This window comes from Chrysemys picta, chromosome 4 (assembly GCF_011386835.1).
Source record: "Chrysemys picta bellii isolate R12L10 chromosome 4, ASM1138683v2, whole genome shotgun sequence".
Classification (NCBI taxonomy): domain Eukaryota; kingdom Metazoa; phylum Chordata; order Testudines; family Emydidae; genus Chrysemys; species Chrysemys picta.
The window spans coordinates 29,432,638-29,456,385 of NC_088794.1; the positions used below are offsets into that span (position 1 = coordinate 29,432,638).

At 48.8% G+C, this 23,748-nt stretch overlaps 1 protein-coding gene across 1 annotated transcript; it reads right to left on the bottom strand.

Annotated features, from left to right (window-relative positions):
* Positions 1–544: 544 nt before the first annotated feature.
* On the bottom strand, positions 545–10,017 carry LOC101938179 (dispanin subfamily A member 2b-like). The gene is made up of 2 exons (XM_042846153.2): positions 9,730–10,017; positions 545–1,409 (listed from the first exon to the last, which is right to left on the bottom strand). The coding sequence occupies exons 1-2, from the start codon at positions 9,946–9,948 to the stop codon at positions 1,200–1,202; spliced, it is 429 nt and encodes a 142-aa protein (XP_042702087.1). The 5' UTR covers positions 9,949–10,017; the 3' UTR covers positions 545–1,199.
* Positions 10,018–23,748: the final 13,731 nt, after the last annotated feature.

Below are 23,748 nucleotides of genomic sequence, written 5' to 3' on the forward strand. Positions count from 1 at the left end.
CTGAGGGAGGCAGCCAGGGGGCGGGAAATGGGAGGGGGTGGATGGGGAATGCAGGCTGTTTGGGGAGGCACAGCTTTCCCTACCCGGCCCTCCATACCATTTCACAACCCCAATGTGGCCCTAAGGCCAAAAAAAGTTTGCCCACCCCTGGTCTACATGTTCCTGTGTGTCAGTGGGGCTCTACCTCTGGAATTTGGCTCTCTGTCTCGTGGGATTTCACATCAGACCAGGGGCCCATGAGAAGACTAGAAAGTTTGCTTGCTCCTCTGGAGTTTAAGGTCTCCAGGAGGAAAGCTGTGGTGCTGGCACCAAGCAGGTCGTATGCACTAAGTCCCTGCAGGACTCTGTTGGTCTCCTCTTCCACATTCCCCACATCCATGCTGCTCCCAAGATCAGCATTAATAGGAGCACTGGTGTTCCCAAGAGCCAGGTGCTACCAGATTAAAAATGGATTGTTGACCCTGGGGTGGAGAGTTTGGGGACCAGAACCTCAGTTCTGGGAGGAACTCAACTGCTTCTTTTGAAAAGAATAAAGAATGAATCATTTACAAGAGGAAAAAAACTTTTATTTGAAAATAGTCCCTGCACATTTCTGCCAAGGAAAGCTCTACAAAAATAATTCTCTAAAGAAAAAATCTGAATAATCACAAGCAGAACAATTATTAGGGTGTAGCCGTGTTAGTTTCTATCCACAAAAACAACAAGGAGTCCGGTGGCACCTTAAAGACTAACAGATTTATTTGGGCATAAGCTTTTGTGCATAAGCAGAACTATGTTCACCCTCCCCAACAGCTGCAGGATCTCAGAGGGCTTTGAAAGGCACGCAGTCTGCTTTTCGGGTGGGGGAAACAGAGCAATGTGAGACCCACCCCACCCCATCTCTATAGTGACCCCTCCCTCCTGTTAAGGTAAAACTTGGCTGGTGGCACTTTGGAAGGAGGATCAGCCAGTCAGTTTCAGCAGAAGGGTGGTGGCTGTAAGGGGGTGGTGGTGGAGTGTAGATCTCCACATCGCAAAGAGAATTGCTGGGTTCCAGTTACAGAACAACTGGAACATCAGGAGAGCACTGCCCCTTCATCCACTCAGCAACTGAGCACTCCAGCCCTTGACAATTTAAACAGCAGGACAAAGGCAAGCAGAGCGGAGTAAGGGAAGCTTGGGGAGAAGTCATCCAGCTGGGGAGAATCCTGAGGGGTGGTTTAGTTGCCGTAGTTAAAGCGGTAGCTGTTCCTGTTTTGGTTCTCCTGTTGAACTGCATGTGAGACAGCCACAACTCCTGTTGCCACGAGGACGATGATCAGAACCACTGTCAAGAGGCTCAGTACCAGGACTGTGATGTTCAGGCACTTGGCAGTCTTGCCATAGCTTCCTGCTCCATCGGTGTCACCCAGGACTTTACGATCTCTAGCCTGGGGGGAGGAAGGGGAAGTAATAAGGGTAAAGAGTGAAATGAGGCACCAAGGCCTGCTTCTCAGGGCGGCTGAGCACTTGTGGCTCTCAAGACTTTGGTGGAAGCTCATTAACTCTCAATATCCAGCTCCAACTAGCCAGTGCTGCTGGCAGGCAGAGGCTTGGGAGGAATGAATAGAGTGACTCCTGACACTCTGCACATCTGAGACCTCCCCACTCTGTGACTTTAGCTTCCTCTTGGGCCCTGAACTCTCCTCTCTTCATAGTTCCTATGGAACTGCCTCTCACTCTCTCTGCGACCTCGCCCAAGTGACCCGCTGCCTTGACAACCCCTCTGCTGAAATCCTCCTCCCCAAGAGTTCTCATCTCCCCTCACCTTGATTTCCAGCAACTCCTCTGTGGCCTCCCTTAGCCACACCCCTCAAGACAGCAACATGTGTGGAACCACCCTACCTGCCTGCTCACATGCCCCAAGAAGCACATATGGACCTTCTGCGCCCTCAGAACTGCCCCTCTCTTTCCAGATTAAGTTCCAAGTTCCCTCCTTGTTTTTAAGTCTCCCCATAGATTTGCTGTAGCCAATTTCACCAGCTCTCTCGCTCCTGCTCATCCTGCCCACTCCTTTCAGTCTTCTAGCAGCTTGTCTTTCGCCTTGCAGAGAGACAAGGCGGGTGAGGTAATTCTTTTTATTGGGCCAAATTCTGTTGCCAAAAGAGACAAGGTTGTACATTCCACCAACTTCTGTTGGCCCATTAAAAGATATGACCTCATCCACCTGGTCTCCTTTATATCCTGGGACCAACACAGCTACACCACCACATTTACACACAGTCTGGACATTTTTGGTAGGGAGAGACCATATGGCTGAATTACCTATTTATTCACTACTGTATATTATGTCTTTATCCCATTGTTTAATTTAGTCCGTGGAGCGCCTGGACATGCACAGTTGTCAAGGAGTGCAGAATTCAGACACAGAAGTCCAGTGATATGTTAATTGCGCTGCCCAGGAGAACCAGCAGAGCACCAGCGCTGCCAGGCAAAAACAGGCAACCAGTAAATTCAATCACAGAAGGGACCATTATGAGAATATAGTCCAGCTTCCTGCAGCACAGAGAATTTCACCCAACAATCCCTGCATTTAACCAACAGCTTGTGGTTGAAATAGACCCTACTTCCCAGTCTCTCAGAACTGCATTCTTTCCTTTATTGGGGATTTCTCTCTTTGGGACATGATTCCAGAATAAGGTAGCGTGTGACTTTAAAGCAATATAGCTCTAGAGGAATAGCTCCCTGTGTGGACGCTCTTATTTCAGACTACTGCAATCCTGGATTCACAGTGTAAGAAACGTGTAAGAGACAGTGTCGTGTTTGTAAAATTAAATATTCCTAGGAGTGCATACTTAGTAGAAGGGAAGGTATATTATGTGTGGGTAGTGAGCAGGTAGAGGCTGAGATTAAAGGGGAATCTTTACAGTTTAAAGCACCAAAAATGTAGCTCAATTGGTCAGTTCTAATGGGACATGAATGCCACCACTTTAGATACATTGCTTATAGAGAGCATCACTGTGTAGCTAGGCCAACACCCTCTGCATGCACAGGCCCTACCAGTTAAGATAAGTACTCCACTGCTTCCCTCCTCCTCTCTGGACTACAAATAAAATAAATGTAATTTACATCTGGGCTATACAAGACTTTAAAAACATTCAAGTCTGGTGAAAGACATGATGACTAATTGTCTTGGGAGGGGGGGGGGGGTACTCCTGCAATCTTCTGTGGTTCATCTGACTACTGTTGTCAAAACTGTGCTTCTGAATGAGAGCACCCGTACATGGGTCTACGGCAGTGTAACTTGTGTGCATTGACGTCATACCTTTAGCATCACACCCTGTAGAAAGAAGAACAGGAGTACTTGTGGCACCTTAGAGACTAACAAATTTATTAGAGCATAAGCTTTCGTGGACTACAGCCCACTTCTTCGGATGCATATAGAATGGAACATATATTGAGGAGATATATATACACACATACAGAGAGCATAAACAGGTGGGAGTTGTCTTACCAACTCTGAGAGGCCAATTAATTAAGAGAAAAAAAACTTTTGAAGTGATAATCAAGCTAGCCCAGTACAGACAGTTTGACAATAAGTGTGAGAATACTTACAAGGGGAGATAGAGTCAATGTTTGTAATGGCTCAGCCATTCCCAGTCCTTATTCAAACCGGAGTTGATTGTGTCTAGTTTGCATATCAATTCTAGCTCAGCAGTCTCTCGTTGGAGTCTGTTTTTGAAGTTTTTCTGTTGTAATATAGCCACCCGCAGGTCTGTCACTGAATGACCAGACAGGTTAAAGTGTTCTCCCACTGGTTTTTGAGTATTTTGATTCCTGATGTCAGATTTGTGTCCATTAATTCTTTTGCGTAGAGACTGTCCGGTTTGGCCAATGTATATGGCAGAGGGGCATTGCTGGCACATGATGGCATATATCACATTGGTAGATGTGCAGGTGAACGAGCCCCTGATGGTATGGCTGATTTTGTTCAGTGATGTGTGGTTGCTGCTTTTCCACAATTTCAGGGGTATCCTGAAAGATGATCCTTTACTCTCACAGATCTTGGGAGGCAGACCTGTCCTCGCTTACAGACAACCCCCCAACCTAAAGCAAATACTCACCAGCAACCACACATCACTGAACAAAACCACTAACCCAGGAACCTATCCTTGTAACAAACCCCGATGCCAACTCTGTCCACATATCTATTCAAGTGACATCATCATAGGACCTAATCACATCAGCCATACCATCAGGGGCTCGTTCACCTGCACATCTACCAATGTGATATATGCCATCATGTGCCAGCAATGCCCCTCTGCCATGTACATTGGCCAAACCGGACAGTCTCTACGCAAAAGAATTAATGGACACAAATCTGACATCAGGAATCAAAATACTCAAAAACCAGTGGGAGAACACTTTAACCTGTCTGGTCATTCAGTGACAGACCTGCGGGTGGCTATATTACAACAGAAAAACTTCAAAAACAGACTCCAACGAGAGACTGCTGAGCTAGAATTGATATGCAAACTAGACACAATCAACTCCGGTTTGAATAAGGACTGGGAATGGCTGAGCCATTACAAACATTGACTCTATCTCCCCTTGTAAGTATTCTCACACTGAGGCCTAGTCTTCGCTTACCGGCTGGTCCGGCGGCACGCCATCGATGTTCTGGGATCGGTTTATCGCGTCTGGTTAAGACGCGATAAATCGATCCCGGATCGATCCCGGAAGTGCTCACAGTCGGCGCCGGTACTCCAGCTCGCCGAGAGGAGTACGCGGCGTCGACGGGGAGAGACTTCCGGCCGCGTCTGGACCGCGGTAAGTCCGGACTAAGGTACTTCGAATTCAGCTACGTTATTAACGTAGCTGAATTTGCGTACCTTAGTCCGAAGTCCGGACTAAGTGGGGACCAGCCCTTATTGTCAAACTGTCTGTACTGGGCTAGCTTGATTATCACTTCAAAAGTTTTTTTTCTCTTAATTAATTGGCCTCTCAGAGTTGGTAAGACAACTCCCACCTGTTTATGCTCTCTGTATGTGTGTATATATATCTCCTCAATATATGTTCCATTCTATATGCATCCGAAGAAGTGGGCTGTAGTCCACGAAAGCTTATGCTCTAATAAATTTGTTAGTCTCTAAGGTGCCACAAGTACTCCTGTTCTTCTTTTTGCGGATACAGACTAACACGGCTGTTACTCTGACACCGTGTAGACAAGCCCTTATTAGTAAAAGGAGGCAACTAAGGGAAATTGAGGGGGGGAAAGGCCTCTTAATTCCTTTCATTTAAAATACTTTAGCTGGTTTTCCCATGACACCCACACAAACAGGGGGCTGCAGACATTTAGATGCAAATACCTCCCCAAAGTGCAGCAGAACAAAATATGCAGCACACCTAAAAGGTGGATTGAAATTAAAATATGCAATTAGAAGTATAAACAATTCAGTTGAAAAGTCAACATTTAAGTATGCAACAAATGAAGTAACAGATGCATAAAGTGTGCGCTTCAGGGTTTGCAGGATGGGGGGCTATTTACATAAATAAGGATTTTTTTAATACATTTGCAATTAGAAAGGGTGGGAGATGGGGGAAGTTACATGTTACTGGAAGTCCAAAATGGTACTGAATGCTATAGCAAAGTACAACTATTTTAGGTATATGGATTCCTTGGGAAAGGTAACAGCAAAAATATGAAGCCAGGGCAGCCCAAAGGGCAGCTGAAAGCTAGGGCAGCCTGCAAGGGAAGCAGGGCCGTCCTTAGGCATATGCGGCTGCTTAGGGCACCTGAAAATTTGGGGCATCTTTGGGTCTTAGTGTCCACCCTCCTGCTCTTCCTATCCCTGTTCTGACCCTTCCTGCAGGTTCCCACACCTAGCTGCTGCAGACTGGTGAGTCTGCGGGTACGTCTATACTTACCTCCGGGTCCGGCGGTAAGCAATCGATCTTCTGGGATCGATCCCAGAAGTGCTCGCCGTCGACGCCAGTACTCCTGCTCCGCGACAGGAGTACGCGGAGTCGAAGGGGGAGCCTGCCTGCCTGCCGCGTCTGGACCCACGGTAAGTTCAAACTAAGATACTTCGACTTCAGCTACGTTGTTCACGTAGCTGAAGTTGCGTATCTTAGTTCGAAGTAAGGGGTTAGTGTCAGGGCCGGCTCTGGATTTTTTGCCGCCCAGGCAAAAAAGCCTCCGGCCACCCCCCACCTCCCACCCCCAGCGCGGCAGGGGAGGGCGGCCAGAGCGCCGTGGGGAGGGCGGCGAGCCCCGGCCGGGGCTCTCTGCTCTCCCCGGCGGCCGGGGGGGGAGGGCGCCGGGGGGGAGGGCAGCCGGAGCCCTGGGAGGAGGGCGGAGTGCCCAGCCAGGGCTCCGCTCTCCATGGCGGCCAGAGTGCTGGGGGGAGGGCGGCGAGCCCCGGCTGGGGCCCCGCTCTCCCCGGCGGCCGGAGCCGGAGCACTGCGCCGCTCCCCTCCAGGTGCCGCCCCAAGCACAAGCTTGGTGGGCTGGTGCCTGGAGCCGGCCCTGGTTAGCGTGGACCAGCCCTGCCTCTGGAGGGGATCTAGGGCTTGTCTACACTGGGAAATTGTTGACAAAACTTTTGTCTTTCTCTCTAAAAAGCCCTCCCCCTTCCCCTCCCCCCGCGCGAAAGAATAGTTTTGCCGATGCACATGGCAGTGTGAATGCGGCTTTGTTGGCAGGAGCACTCTCCTGCCGACAAAGCTAATGCCGCTCGTGGGGCTGGAAGTATTTTGTCGGCAAAAGTGCCAACAAGGAGCATTTACACATGCTGACTTTTAAGGACAAGGCTGCGTGGTGTAGACAAGTCCCTAGTAACTTAAAAGTGAAAAAGCCTCCAGCCTGCTAGACCTATTAGAACACCACAAACTGTGAAAGAGCCATTCAAGTGGTAATGAAGCCATTTAACAAGGGTATACTGTCAGCACCAGTGTGCATTACTGTAATATTTACTCAGAACATGGTAATGCTGCTTTAACGTGGCTTTCCACCTCCATTCGGGTCGTAGCTCCCAGCACCGGTGCACTGTCTACTCTGGCGCTTTACAGCACTGAAACTTGCTGCGCTCAGGGGGGTGTTTTCTCACACGCTGAGCAAGAAAGTTGCAGCGCTGTAAAGTGTAGACAAGCCCTTAGTCTACAGGACCTTAGTTTAAAATTTGCTTTAAAAATATTTCATTAGTGTGTTGCTGAAGATTATAAAAATCACATCTAGCATAGATTTTTAGATGCACAATCTGAGTATTCATCTTTAGCCTTAAGTATTTGGATCTTCAGACATACAGTTTTTTAAATAAATCCTTCAAAAGACCACCCTTATCTAAAATACACATTTTAATTTTAATTACTATAGTACAAAAAACTTGCTTCCCAAGTCTTACTGTCCATACCTTTCTCCCTTCACCCCCTTCTTGAAGAGAGCCCTTAAAGGGACAACACCCCTTTCCTTCCAGATAGCTGGACAAATGAGTTTCCCTCTCTTTACTTCTGACTATTTGACCAACTAATTTTAAGAGACCCCTCCAGAAAAATCAGTAACTTCATAAGATATAAAATCCTTTGTTATGCCTAAAAATCTTTGGAAACATTTTTTAAAGTTGGTGAAATTTCATAAACACGTCTATTGTTATGGAGATCACACACAGTAAATTAGTGTTCCCTTTTTCTAAAAGCAACGAACATTGTTATGAACACACTAAACCTCTGTGACTGATTCATTTAAAATAATGTCTTTGTTTCAGTGAGTTAAATATGTAGTAATCTAGAATGATTACTTTATGAAGGCTTAAGAGTACATTTAAAATATAAAATCAGCTTAGAAATACTGATTAAGAAAATGTAAAACAGAAGAGCTGCATCATGTATTCCATAATATTTAGTGTTGTAGTCAGCAGGACAGGTGACTTTCTCTTACTACAAAGTTCTTGCAAATAAATCTCTGACAAACTTCAGGGTATATCAAAAAACCTGTGACTGACATTTTTATTCCCAAATTTAGTGCTTTTAATTAGGTACCTTCTGCATGCCCAGTCTTAACCATCTGGCATGCAGTGGAAAACATGCTCCATTTTCTTTAGAAATTGCAGAAGAGTGGTTTTTTTTTTTTTTATTTCATTTGTCAATGACCTTTCAGGGTCCCTTCCAGTTCTATGAGATAGGGTTCAGGGATTTGGCTGGAAGTAGGTGAGCATGGAGGGGGATGGAAGAGAGGAGAGAGACAGTGGGAGAGGGCAGGGCCTGGGCAGAGTGTGGGCAAGGCCTGGGGTGGAGAAAGGGTGGAGTGTGGGCAGGGCCACAGGCAGAAGAGGTGGGCTGGGGTGCTAGCCTCCCCAAGCGGCAGCTTCACCCACCACCCATGGCAGGGGCCGTATTCATGGAGCCGAATGCACTGGCGTCACGCATTCTGCGTGAGGGAGAAGGTACAGGGGGGTCTCTGCAGGGAACTGTGACTCTTCAGCACCGTGAGGCGGGCCAGGGGGCTCGGTACCCTTTGCTACCTCGTCCCTCCCCCTCCCACCCCCCTCCGGGGCTGTGAGCGTGGGCTGCCGTCGGGCATAGGGGCACCAGTTTAATAATACTGTGTAGGGTCCCATAAACCCTGAGGACGGCATTAACAGAAAAGCACATTAAAAGTCCCAAAATATGTTTTTTTAATTTAATTAAGTTTAGGTGCATAACTCATGATTTTTGCATTCTTGGCTGTCAACTTATCTTGGGGTTCTAGGTAGAATTTTGCCTTGGAGAAGGATTTCCTGCAAAGTAGCGCATTGCCCTTAGAGCCTGAATTTTAAAAACATCACAGCGACCAGTGGGATTTTCAGATGCATGTGGGGGCTTTCAATCTTTAAGAAAATCTGGCTGGTAGTGGTGACCCTTTTCCAAGTATTAGGGTGCTGGATAGAGGTAAAACAACAGTTGACAAAGGCAATCCCCATTGGAGGATCAAAGGAAACTGAAGAAGTTTTTACACCAATCCCAGGAATCAGCCTTGAAGGCATATGATCCCAGAATAAAGATGTTATAAAAACAAATCAGCATTAAAAAACTGTAAATTTTAAGATTGCAAAACAAGCAGGAAATGTTCCACTAGAAGCGCTGTGCAATGTGATTGCTGAAGCTACTAGCAACTGTTCATATTTTCAAAGCTTATTTGCTATTAAAAATACAAATTAAATAGCACAATGACATCCCTCTTCACAATGTTACCAGAGGGAAATGACAAAGTACTAACAATAATTTTAAAGAGGGCATTATAAACCAAATAATGTAAAGGAGTGAAACTATATTCCCAGTGGATTACATGAAAAGGAGTCCAAGTCAGGGACTCAGAACATTGTATCAGACAAATTTGCAAACTGGTGTGAGGCTTTCTGCAGACACACAGCTGAACAGGATTACTTTAAACACCACTAATATGCATGGCAATTATAAGTTTTTGGGCGGGAGTGCAGGGGGGATGCGTATAAAATATTTCTCTGATCCAAGGCTCCTTTGACAGCTCCATCCATGATTTCAGAGAGGGAAGAGCAGCCTTACCCAGAAGTGCCTTTAAGGTCACAGCCTGGGGAAGTGGGTGCCCAGCTGTCCTATCCTGCCAGTCTGTCCCGCACGCCCTGTTTTGACATCTCCCGCAGCTGGTTAACTGGGGTCACTTTCATCCCCTCCCTGGGGCACCTGTCACTCGCGGGCAGTGTCCCATGCCCTGGCGCCTGCCCCGGAGCCGGTCCAGCTCCCCGCAGCCGGGCTCACCTTGAAGGAGAAGACCAGAGCCAAGAAGCCGAGGCAGCAGACGTTGCAGAAGACGGTGTTGAAGAGGGACCAGAGCACGAAGTCGCGAGGCGGCGGCTGCACGGGGAAGCCCTGCGTGGTGCTGATGTAGGAGTAGGTGGAGTACGGGGGAGCCGAGCCGTCCTGCCCTACCTTGCCGCCGTCGCGGGGCTGCAGGTCGATGCTCACGCTGTGATCCATGTCACTGTGCTGCCCCTCGGCTGGCTCTGCGGGCTCCACAGCTGGTGCCCCAGATATGCCGCGCGGGGCGGGACGGGGCCGGGGGCGGAGCTCGACCGCGAAAGGACTGCGCGGGGGCGGCGGCGGGGCCCGGGGAGAGAAAATAGGAATCGAAACTTACAGGTTCCGGAAAGGCATAGCAAGGGGACAGGGGGCTGTAGGGGAACTATAGGGTACAAGATGGGGGAGGGGTGTTGTGGGGCAGGGCCGCCCAGAGGATTCAGGGGGGCTGGGGCAAAGCGGGGGAGCTGCAGCGCTTGTACTCACCTGGCGGCGGTCCGGGTCTTCGGCGGCGGGGGGCTCTTCAGTCGATCCGGGTCTTCGGCAGCACTGAAGGGCCTCCCACCGCTGAAATGCCGCTGAAGACCCAGGCCGCCGCTGGGCCAGGGCTCAGTGGGGCCCCTGCAGGGCCCGGGGCCTGGGGCAAATTGCCCCACTTGCGCCCCCCCCCTCTGGGCGGCCCTAGGGCAGGGTGGATACAAATAAATGATTTGTATAAAACAATCCAAAAAATTGGATTTTTAAAAACTTTAAATTGGATTTTTTTAATTTAAATCAGATTTTTTTTGATAAAATCCTCTTTGAGGAAAAACCCTATCTCAGGATAGTTTTAATTAAGATACATTCTAACTCAAAGATATCTCATCATGGAATAGGGATTCTAACTTATAATTCTATGGTATGATACAATATAGTCATGTAATGTTTAAGAAAAGTTTTGTAAATGAGTTCCAATGGTTCATGGATTAGGGACCCAATTTTATGGGGTTCCAGGCACTTCTGTATAGATTATTTAGGTCAATCTTTCTATCTACCCAATGGGACTCAGTGCTCAGTCTAGTAGATACCATCAGAGATGCTTAGTTTTGCAGCTCTCAAACTGTGGATTTGTGTCTGCAGAGGTAACATGCTTGTTAACAGCAAAAATGTTTTAAAATAAATAAACAATATATAGAGGTGAGAAATATCAGACCTCTGCCCTATTGTCCCTCTGCAAATTTGTGTACACAGAGTCAATCCCTTATCTCTCTCTAAAAGTGCAAAGTTTCAAAAAGTTCAATGAATAGAAGATTGTTGGGGGCGGGATAGATCTGGACAAGGAGAAGAAGGCTGGAGATACATGTGAGAAGGGAGGGACAGGCAGTAGAAACAAGAGTAAAACTGTTTGAGCAGCATATTCGAGAAGTCTTGACATCTTTTTGAGTGTAGCCTTCATTGATTTGAGATCTACCATACCATTCTCTCACTAGAAGAGAAAACCTATAATGGCAGCAGGCAGCAGTTTGGGAATAAGAACCATTCAAGAAATATGTGTTTGCTGATGATGTTTTCAAGAAAGTCACACAAGTAAACGCATAGATTCATAGAAGATTAGGGTTGGAGGAGACCTCAGGAAGTCATGTAGTCCAATCCCCTGCTCAAAGCAGGACCAACACCAACTAAATCATCCCAGCCAGGGCTTTGTCAAGCCAGGCCTTCAAAACCTCTAAGGATGGTGTCAGGGTTCCCTCCCCACTCTGAACTTTAGGGTATAGATGTGGGGACCCACATGAAGACCCCCTAAGCTTTTTTCTACCATTTTAGGTTAAAAACTCCCCTATTCCTTGGATTAAGTAACGCTGCCACCACCAAGTGAATTAAACAAACATTTTGGGAGGGCCACTCGGAGCCCTACCTTCCCCAAATATCCCCCCAAGCCCCTATACCCCTTTTCCTGGGCAGGCTTGAGAATAATATCCTCACAAATTGGTACAGGTGAACACAGACCCAAACCCTTGTATCTTAAACCGAAAAATCAATCAGGTTCTTAAAAAAAGAATGTTAATTAAAGAAAAGATAAAAGAATTACCTCTGTAAAATCGGGATGGTAAGTACTTTACAGAATAACAAAAGACTCAAGAACATAGAGGATCTCCCCTGTAGGCAAAACCTTAAAGTTACAAATCCAAGGATAAACCTCCCTCTAGACAAAACCTTCCTCTAGACAAGGAAAATCACAAGCCAAAATAAAAGTAAGCTAACGCATTCCCTTATTATTACTTACTAATTCTAATTGAGTTGGATTGCTTGCCTTCTTGATCTGTCTCTAGCAAGCACACAGAACAGACATACAAAGAACAGACAAAACAAAGTATCTTGTCCCCTTATTGGTCCTTTTGGTCAGGTGCCAGCTAGGTTACCTGAGCTTCTTAACCCTTTACAGGTAAAAGGATTTTGTGCCTCTGGCCAGAAGGGATTTTATACTACTGTATACAGGAAGGTTGTTACCCTTCCCTTTATATTTATGACAGATGGAGATTCCACCACCTCCCTAAGTAACGTGCGAACTTGCTGAGGGTGCAATTCATCCCATCATCCAGATCACTAATAAAGATGTTGAACGAAATTGGCCCCAGGACTGACCCCTGGAGCACTCCACTTGATACCGGCTACCAACTAGACATCGAGCCATTGATCACTACCCGTTGAGCATGACAATCTAGCTAGCTTTCTATCCACCTTATAGTCCATTCATCCAATCCCTACTGCTTTAACTTGCTGGCAAGAATACTGTGGGAGACTGTATCAAAAGCTTTGCTAAAGTCCAGATATATCACATCCACCGCTTTCCCCATATCCACAGAGCCAGTTATCTCATCAGAGTAAGCAATCAGGTTGGTCAGGCATGACTTACCCTTGGTGAACCCATGTTGACTGTTCCTGATCACCTCCCTCTCCTCCAAATGCTTCAAAATGGATTCCCTGAGGACCTGCTCCATGACTTTTTGGGGGACTGAAGTGAGGCTGACCAGTCTGTAGTTCCCCTGGTTCTCTTTCTTCCCTTTTTAAAGAATGGGCACTATATTTGCCTTTTTCCAATCATTTGGGACCTCCCCCCGATCGCCACGAATTTTCAAAGATAATGGCTAATGGCTGTACAATCACATCAGACAACTCCCTCAGCACCCTCGGATGTATTAGATCTGGACCCATGGACTTGTGCATGTCCAGTTTTCTAAATAGTCCTTAACCTTTCTTTCACGACTGAGGGCTGCTAACCTCCTCCCCATACTGTGTTTCCCAGCGCAGCAGTCTGGGAACTGACCTTGTCTGTGAAGACTGAAGCAAAAAAAGCATTGAGTACTTCAGCTTTTTCCACATCATCTGTCACTACGTTGCCTCCCCCACATTCACTAAGGGTCCCACACTTTCCCTAACCTTCTTCTTGTTGCTAACATACCTGTAGAAACCCTTCTTGTTACCCTTCACATCCCTTGCTAGCTGCAACTCCAATTGTGCCTTGGCCTTCCTGATTATACCACTGCATGCTCTAGCAATATTTTTATACTCCTCCCTAGTCATCTGTCCAAATTTCCACTTCTTGTAAGCTTTCTTTTTGAGTTTAAGCTCATTGAAGATTTCACCGTTAAGTCAAGCTGGTCGCCTGCCATATTTGCTATTCTTTCTGCACATTGGGATGGTTTATTCCTGCACCTTCAATAAGGCTTCTTTAAAATACAGCCAGCTCTCCTGGACTCCTTTCCTCCTCATATTAGCCTCCCAAGGGATCCTTCCCGTCAGTTGCCTAAGGGAGTCTAAGTCTGTTTTTCTAAAGTCCAGGGTCCGAATTTTGCTACTCTCCTTTCTGCCTTTTGTCAGGATCCTAAAGGCAACCATCTCATGGTCACTGCTGCCTAAGTTGCCACCCACTTCTACTTCCCCTACCAATTCTTCCCTGTTTGTAAGCAGCAGGTCAAGAGGAACACAGCCCCTAGTAGGTTCCTCCAGCACTTGTACTAGGAAGTTGTCCCCAACACTCTCCAAAAACTTCCTGGATTGTCTGTGCATTGCTGTGTTGCTCTCCCAGCAGATGTGAGGGTGATTGAAGTCCCCTATTAGAACCAGGGCCTGTGATCTGGAAACTTCAGTTAGTTGTCCGAAGAAAGCCTCATCTACCTCATCCTTCTGATCTGCTGGTCTATAGCACATGCCCATCATGACATCACCCTTATTGCTCTCGCCCCTAAACTTAACCCAAAGACTCTCAACAGGCTTTTCTCCAGTTTCATACTGGAGCTCTGAGCAATCATGCCACACTCTTACATACAATGCCAGTCCTCCACCTTTCCTCCCGTACCTGTCCTTCCTGAACAGTTTATACCATCCATGACAGTGCTCCAGTCATGTGAACTGCTCCATCAAGTTTCTGTTATTCCAATCACATCATAGTTCCTTGATTGTGCCAGGACATCCAATTCTTCCTGCTTGTTTCCCAGGCTTCTTGCATTTGTGCACATGCATCTAAGATAACTAGCCAATTGCCTTACTTTTCAGTATGAATCAGGAGGCTTCCCGTCTTGTAGCCTTCTCCTTGTGTTTCCTCCTGGTATCTCACTTCCCCACTTACCTCTGGGCTTAGGTCATCATCCCCCCGTGAACCTAGTTTAAAGCCCTCCTCACTAGGTTAGCAAGCCTGCCTGCGAAGATGCTCTTCCCTCTCTTCGTTAGGTAGATCCCATCTGGTGGAACTGGTGGAAGTCACTTAAGCACTTGGATTCAGAAACTGTTGAAGTGATAATCTCACTTTTAACAGCAGAAACTTCTTCTGCGGGTCTAGAAAGAATATTTTCTTCCTTTGGACTAATTCATTCCAAATTGAGAAATGGTTTGGGACCTGAAAAAGCAGGAAAGCTTGTTTTTCTTTTCCAGATTATGAACAAACAGGAAAATGAAGGTGAAGATGCCTGAGTTAGCTGCAGAAGCCAATATTTTAAGTTTCTCATGTTGACCTGGCTGACATAGTCTATTTAATTTTTTATATATATATTTCATTTAACCGTCTTAGTTAAAAACAATTTTAACAAAAACAAACCTGATTTTAAAAACCATGAATGTTTAACTAAATTCAAAAATTCATATGCTTGTTTTGTTAAAATATTATATGTTTGCTGTTGAAGAAAAAAAATTCAGAATACATAACGTTGTTTTAGTTAAATAAAACAATTTAAATGTCTGTCTGGTGATGTTCTCCTCCTAATACAGCATGGCAAGAAAATCTTCCAAATATTAATGATTAACCTGTTGAATTGGAGATAGTTCACTTCCCAATGACTTCATTAACATCTACTTCAATTACCTTTGGTAAATGAAATCTCAAACAATCATTCCTTTTCTGATATAGCTGTAAAACTAATAAAAATAAATTACTTTAAACATGTATAGTGTGTACCTTCCAAAAATGAAACCTACATCTATCTATATCTATCTCTGAGTTGTGAAGAATATGTATTAAGGTTATAACAACCAACAAGAATGCACTTTTATGTAGAAAACCATGATTAAATCGAGTCTTCCTGACTAGTGATTTAAATCAAATTCACCCTGTAGTAGGGACATGCTAGGGGAGGTAGAGCTGTAGGGGGCAGGCTGAGGGAGGTAGGGGAGCTCACTGTAGGGCTACAGGCTAGAGGGAGAGGGTGTGATAGGGACAGATCAGTGGAGGGGGAGCTGTAGGGGGTGGGTTGGGGAAGCTGGATCTGTCGCTATGGGGTACAGGCAGGAGGGTTGGGGGAGCTGGATCTGTCACTATGGGGTACAGGCTGGGGGGAGCTGCAAGGAAAGGGGACAGGCTGAGGGGGACAGGCTTGGCAGGCAGACCGAAATTGGGAATTGCCAAGAGGGAGCAGCCTCTGGATGCAGTGGAGAACAGTAGCAGTGGGACTATCATGAGGGCAGGCTCTGGGTGAGAGCAGCAGACTATGGGTAGGGTGTGACCGGAGGTGTCCACTCTCCAAGAGGCCTCCAAAGCAAGGAGTTAAGGGGAGAGAGAGACCAACCCTGCTTTTCCACCCCCTCAGCATGTGACTGATTGCACTCATTCCCCTGAAAGGATGATCACCAGTGTATGAGAGCCAGAGGAGGGTAAGGGACCCTGGGGGCTGTAAATGCATGTGAAGGAGCCCTCATTCCACCCCAAGGATAACTGAATGGGCAAGTCAATGGGTTCCATCAGATCCTCTTGAAATATCAGTGGATAAGCTGCGTCGGAGCCAAGCCCCTGAGGCCAGATCCTCAGCTGGTGTAAATTGCTAAAGCTCCATTGCTTTTAATAGAGTGTTACTGGTTTACTAGAGCTGAGGCTCTGACCCCTTCTGTCTCAGCTCTCCAAATGGCTCAGAGTTTGTAGCTGGAGAAGTTCAAGCCTGGAAACAGACAAGGCAGGGGGGTTGGCGCAGCCTCGCAGGGAGATGTGTGGGCTGCATTTTCAGTAAGTTCTTGTTTAGTCTGAGCTGCTAAATCTATTGTTCTTCGCTACAGACGGCAGAGTTTGGGCCCTTTCTCCAGGGAATCGTGAACAATGTAACATTTTTCCAGGTGCTGTGCTCAGTTCTCAGTATTTGCGTAAGCGTGTGCTCACCGAATTAACTGAACTCCCTTTGCTCTCCCCTCCCCAAATCCCACCTCAGGGCTTACCCTCAGAGCCAATGGGCTCAGCTAGACTCCTGCCCCTTCCCCGCCACATTCTTACCTTCAGCCCCACATACAGCCTGGCCCCCCCACATGGCTGCCTGCAGCGGGCAGCACAGGACAGCCCTAGCTATGGGGCAGTCCTGTTAGCGCCCCCCCCCCCCCCCCCCCCCCGGGGGAGATGGAGTCATACCTTGGTATGGACAGAGACAGAGGCCAGCTGGTGGCTCCGGTAGAGTAACATGACATTGCAATATTATCAGGACCATCCCCATATTAGGGGTTTTGTTTTATATATGCAACTATACCGCACCCCCCAAAAAGTGTCTAGAAATAGCAAGTGTGAAAAAATCAGGTCACCCTAGGCTCTGGGGCACGGGAGCAGATCAGGAAACTGCCAGGCAGAGCCACGGCAGGTGGAGCAGAGGAAACAAAACTCTGCTGAGGCTCAGGGTGTGTGTGGGGTGGGGAATGGGGGGGAGGAAGAGATGACCAGAGATGGAGAGAAGCAGGTGGGGCAGGAGGGAGAGTGAGGGGCAGAGACTGGGGTGCGGCAATGGGCCCTGGGGATCCAGAGTGGGCTGGACTGGCGGGATCGGGGTATTTGGGGTGAGGGGGGTCTTGCCTTGATGGAGCAGGTCAGTGAAGGGCAGCCCAGGCAGACAGGTGGTCTCCTGGCACAGCAGGACGTTGCAGAGGGACCAGAGCACAAAGTCCATGGACTGCTAAGTTAGAAGCCCAGCGCAGAGCTGGGGTAGGGCGCAACCGGGCCCTGGGGCTGCTCACGGCCTGCGGCTTGAACTCCATGCCAGGGCGGTGTGGGGGCAGAGTGCAGGCGGCTCTGGAGGGAGGGGCTGTGGAGCCCAGGTGGGGTCAGGAAACTAAACTAAACAGAGCAGTGTTGGGGTTACTATGCCTGCCTGAGCCAGAGTTCTTCCATGTTTAAACTCTGTTCTTCCATGTTTAACTCTGATCGACCTTAACAACCAAGGACAGGAATTGGAATGTAAATAGCTAGTTAGCAATTACGACCTTGCTCATGCCAGGTACCAAACAATAATGATGAGGTTTGCATGTTTCTAGCTGGGGAAGGGGTAATAAACTAAGGGTAAACAGGACCAAATAACTGTTTAGAGAGAAGTTACTAACAAGCTAGATTTATAGCCCTAGAATGATTTAGTTGCTTAAATGTATAAACATGCCTTCGGTAGAGAGGGGGGAGGAAGTGGGGGGGGTGGTAGAGAGGGGCAGAGAGGGGGGGCTTAGTTGTAAAATGTATAAAGAAGAGAGAAACTGTTTTTGCTGGTGTGCTCGATTTGAGACTTGCCTGTCTCCTTGCACCACTTTGAGATCTCAAATAAACTTTGATTGTTTCTCCACCCCGGTATGTTTATTGGCGCGAAGCACTCCGGGCAACGAACCTCACTGTTGCTGTCCTCGGGCCCCTGTGCCGGCAACAGCAGGGTCCTATATACCCCTACTGCCCCCAGGAGGGATCTTCCTCCTCCCTTCCCCAGCTAGACCTGCCCCTGCCCGACTCCCCCCCAACCCCCTGATAGGCTAGAAGGAGGGGGCAGCTCTTTGGCATCTCATCCTCACCACCACTTGCCACCCCAACCTCTTTTAATGACCCCACGCTCCCTATCTCTCCTTTCTTCCCAGCCTCTGCCCTCCACGCATCCCTTCTGCTCCACTCCCTCCTCTACCAGCATCTGCCACCCTGCATGGCACTGCTCTTCTGATGACCCCCTGGAACTCTGACTGGTTTTAAGTGAGAATGAGGAGTCCTGGCTCTTTCGATACCCTGGAAATGTCAGCCCCTTGGAGAGGATACACAGAAGAGATAACGCTGGCTAAGGAGCTAGCCTTGAAAATGCTGAGCGGATTAATTGTATTACTGTAGTGCTGTAGTCCTAGGCCAGGACCCTATTTTGCTAGGTGCTGCACACACAGAACTACAAGAAGGTCCCTGCCCCAAGAAACGTACAGTTTAAGGGGTCTACAGTCTAAGCAGCTTAGGGGCCTAACCGCTGTGAAAGGTGGGACAAAGCGCAGGGGTTAATATGTCAGCACAACTCCCACACCACCACCAAGTCACTGACAACTAGCAGGGAAACAGGAAAAGGCCGACGGCTAGAACACAGTGAGATTTCATCACAATAAGCCTGTAGGATTGTGACGCTCTACCTCCAAGTAGCACCCTGAGACCCCCATATTCACCACTGGCATAAGATTATGATACATTTTGTTCAATACATGCTTTGTGAGGTATCCTTTAAGTCTTAATCTGTTGAACCTTAATATCCTGTTGGATTGTATGTACTGCCATTGAACGTGCTGAATGGCTGAGTGATCACAGCACCTGGAGAGGTTTCCTGCTTCTCACTGGCATAGCTTTGTGTGAGATAGCCCAGGCTGGAGAGTTAAGAGACCACAGTGGTTCCACAATTCCAAGTTGGACCTTGGGGATCCCATCAAAAGGATGCTTCATATTCATGTATGAAAAAAATGTGGCCTCTGGGTTAGGGAGAGAGATCACATATGGTCACTGGATAGAGGTCTGGAAAGCAACTCCCACCCTGTGAGGAAATCACTTCCTATTGCTATTTGACTGGCCCCTCCTCTTAGCCTGCTGAAATAACATTTAGGAACAATGTGGGGGAGGGATAGCTCAGTGGTTTGAGCATTGGCCTGCTAAACCCAGAGTTGTGAGTTTAATCCTTGAGGGGACCAACTAGGGATCTGGGGCAAAAATCTGTCTGGGATTGGTCCTGCTTTGAGCAGGGGGTTGGACTAGATGAGCTCCTGAGGTCCCTTCCAACCCTGATATTCTATGATAAGAATTGCCATATTGACTTAAGCTAATTGTCCACCTCGTTCAGTGTCCTATTTCTGACACTGGAAGCTGCACTAGAGGAAGCAGGCTTGTACTGAGCCGTTGTATGTAATAAGCCACCCACCCCTAGGCAAAATGTCTTCCTACCCCAGGCAATTAGGGGTATGCCCTGAAGTATTGTTGTATTTCTTACTTGTCTCATTTAATGAGAGAGGGAGTGTTCTAATGCGGAATCCCTCTTCTGATCCTGCTAATCTCTTTACCTCAATAACATTTTAGCATCAGAGAGTTTAAAGCCAGAAGAGACGACCAGATCATCTAGTCTGACCTCCCCTGTATCACAGGCCACCAACACCACCCAGCACCCACACACTAAACCCAGAAACCAAAATGAGACCACGGTATTACAGGTCACAGGAGACTAGACTATATGTGCTACAGGAAGGGACGGCTTTAGAAAGTGCGGGGCCCAATTCGAACATTTTCGGCGGGGCCCCGGCAGGGATGACTAACAAACAAAAAAAATGTGTAAAAAAAAGCCTTTCATTTCTTCCATGTATTATTTACTTTCCATAACTATATAAATAATAACATTATATATTATATACATTGCATCATATATGCTGTTGATTGGTTATTAATGAGCTCCGTTTCATATGTGTGGGTCCCCACCACTCCCTGGGGGTGTGCTAGGATGACCAGATGTCCTGATTTTATAGGGACAGTCCTGATTTTGGGGTCTTTTTCTTATATAGGATCCTATTACCTCTCACGCCCTGTCCTGATTTTTCACACTTGCTGTCTGGTCACCCTAGTGCTGTGCACGTGTGGGTCCCAGCTGCTCCCTGCCCCCCTCATTGAAGCAGGTATGCAGGGTTACTGCCCTGGGAACTGCAGGGCACCAGTGGACATGGGCCTGGCTGGAGGCAGGGCAGGGGCTGACTGGAGGTAGGGTCTGACTGCAGGCAGGGCAAGGGGTGCGGGCCTGGCTGGAGACAGGGGTGTGTGGGGCGGTCTGGCTGGCTTCAGGCAGGGCCACAGGGGGGTGCGGCAGGGGTTGGCAGGGCTGGAGACAGAGGAGTGCAGGACTAGCTGGCTTCAGGCAGGGGGGTGCGGCAGGGGTTGGCTGCAGGCAGGGCAGGGGGTGCGGGGCTGGCTGCAGGCAAGGCGGGGGTTTGGGGCTGGTGCGGGCAGGGCAGGGGATGTAGGGCTGGTGCGGGCAGGGGTGTGTGTGTGGCTGGCTGGCTTCGTGCAGGGCCACAGGGGGGTTCGGGAGGGGTTGGTTGGAGACAGGGCAGAGGGTGCGGCAGGGGTTGGCTGTGGGCAAGGGGTGCAGCAGGGGCTGGCTATGGGCAAGGGGTGCAGGGCTGGCTGCAGGCAGAGCAGAGGGTGCAGGGCTGGAAGTAGGGCAGGGGGCGCAAGGCAGGGGCTGACTGGAGGTAGGGTCTGGCTGCAGGCAGGGCAAGGGGTGCGGGCCTGGCTGGAGACAGGGATGTGTGGGGCAGGCTGGCTGGCTTCAGGCAGGGCTGCAGGGGGGTGCAGCAGGGGTTGGCAGGGCTGGAGACAGAGGAGTGCGGAACTAGCTGGCTTCAGGCAGGGGGGTGTGGCAGGGGTTGGCTGCAGGCAGGGCGGGGCTGGGTGCAGGCAAGGCGGGGGTGTGGGGCTGGCTGGCTTCGGGCAGGGCCACAGGGGGGTTCAGCAGGGGTTGGTTGGAGACAGGGCAGGGGGTGCAGCAGGGGCTGGCTGTGGGCAAGGGGTGCAGGGCTGGCTGCAGGCAGGGCGGGGGCATGGGGCTGGTGCGGGCAGGACAGGGGGGGCAGGGCTGGTGCGGCCAGGACAGGGGGTGCAGCAGGGGCTGGCTGCGGGCAGCGGGTGCAGGGCTGGCTGGAGACAGGGGCTGGCTGCAGGCAGGGGGTGCAGCAGAGGCAGCTGGAGCCCCGGCCCTTTAAATAGCCCCCGAGCCCCCCACTATCCCAGGGCTCTGGGGGCTATTTAAAGGGCCTGGGGCTCCTCTGCTTCTACCGCCCCGGCCCTTTAAATAGCCGCAGGAGCCCTGGGGAAGCAGCGGGGCTCCAGCGGCTATTTAAAGGGCCGGGGTGATAGAGGCAGCGGGAGCCTCGGACTTTTTAAATAGGCCCCAGAGCGCAGCAGTGGGGCTCTGGTGGCAGAGCTACCCCAGGGCTCCAGCAGTGGGGCTCTGGTGGCAATTTAAAGGGCCTGGGGCTCCAGCTCCTGCTGGGAGCCCCAGGCCCTTTAAATTGCCCCCTGGGGAAGCCGGGCTACCCCGTTACGGCGCATCGGCTCTTGCCGATACGCCGTACCAGGGCTTGGGCGCAGGGCCCGATTCAGGGGAAATTGGTTGAATTGGCCTAAAGCCGACCCTGGCTATAGGCAGAGAACAAGACCTGAGCTGCACCAATGCCAGAGGCCCCCACAATGGCAGGGAATTGATTAGATGAGATATACCCAGATAATCTGACATGTGACCCGCACCCACACACTGCGGAGGAAGGTCAAAACCCAGCAAGGTCTCTGCCAATCTGAGCTGGGGGAAAATTCCTTCCAAATTCCAGATATGGCAATCTGTTAGACCTAGAGCACGTGGGCATAAATGACCCAGCCAAGGACCTGAGAGAGAGAATGCTCGATTTCACCTCCAACCCCCGGCCCACCTACCTAGTGTCCCATCTCCAACTGGGGCCATCCCTTCAGAGGAAGGAGAGCCAAAAAAAAAAAAAACCCTCTCAGAATACACTGTGAGGGAGAATCGCTTCCTCACTCCTGCCAGTGGCTGGCTGAAACCTTGAGGTATGAGCTATAGGAACATAGGCCATAAACCAGAAGTGAGCCTGAGGACTCTTGTGGCAGCATGTTCCGCAGGTTAACGGTGTGCAACAAAAATATTTCCCGATCAGTGGAAAATGTGGAGAAAGCAGATAACTTTTTTAAGTGCCTCTAACACGTGCTACCAGTTGTGTGGAAAACCAACCCACAAATTCTCCTTGAGCAACTGGAGGGAAATACAGGAGGGGAAAAGAAAATCCAAAACTGATAGGCCATTATGGCAGGGAAGTGGAAATGGAACGCACCTCTGACCATTACAAGGGTGTGTGGCAGGACTTGGGATGGAAAAACCTGCTCAAGCCAAGATCTTCATAGCTGAATGCCATCGTTTAGTTAATGTTCATCCGGTTGGAGAGAACAAGACTAGCCACAAAGAGCTGTTAGAAGAAAATCTGTGGCTATGTATTGGTTCCTCCCTCTCAGGTCCAGAGGCTCTGCATGGCTGACACCAACAGTTGGGTTTCTGGCCTTCTGACTGGGGCAGAGACTAAATAAATAGTCTATAGCTCTGGCCCTCAGGGCAGGGCACAGCAACAAACGGTCTATATACAGGCCCTCAGGTGAGTTCGTCACTAGCCGCAAGCATGGGGGGGTTGGCAACAGGGGGTAAGGGAACCCTGGCCCACCTGTGATGTTCCCCTGGTGTTATCTGGACCAGTAATCTGCTAGGTCACTCCAATCCTTGACTCGGGGAGCCAGCCTTACCCTGCCCTGCTGTGAGAACCCCCACTCCTGGGCTTATCATGCACAGCCTCTGGCATGTAAGCTGCTCCTTGGATTGTGCAACCTAATGACACTAGCCAATATCTCCGGTCCCAGACACAACCCTAGGAACCTCCGTCTTGCAATGTCCAGTTATGCCGGCTGGACGCTGCAAGCTTATATGAGTTCATCAATTTAACAAAGAAATTGATATGCACCAGGCTTGTTATCCCAAGGAGAGTCTCTGACATGCTTCAAACCAAACGCACTGCTTCAGGAAGACTAAACAAACAGATTTATTAGCTACAAAGATAGATTTTAAGTGATTATAAGTCAAAGCACAACAAGTCAGATTTGGTCAAATGAAATAAAAGCAAAACACATTCTAAGCTGATCTTAACACTTTCAATGCCCTTATAAACTTAGATGCTTCTCACCACAGGCTGGCTGGTTGGCCTTCAGCCAGGCTCTCCCCTTTGATCAGCGCTTCAGTCACTTGGTGGTGATGTCTGTAGATGGAGGTGGAAGAGAGGAAGAGCATGGCAAACGTTTCTCCCTTTTATCATGTTCTTTCTTCCCTCTTGGTTTTGCCCCCCCTTCAAGGTCAGGTGAGCATTACCTCATTGTAGTCCCTACTGACCAAGGGAAGGGGGGTGACTCACTCGAGAGTCCAACAGATCCTTTGTTGTTGCCTAGGCCAGTGTCCTTTGTTCCCGTGAGGCTGGGCTGGGTTTGTCCCATCCATGCCCTGATGAGGTGTGAACTGCTCCTCTGCTCTTGGAGAGTTTTGCCTGGGCCTTTGTAAGCCATGAGGACACATTTTCAGCCTCATAACTATATACATGAAATTACAACCTATAACATTACTGTAACAACAATTACTATAACATCACTATAACCACAATGCTCAGTGCATCATGAGCCTTCCGAAG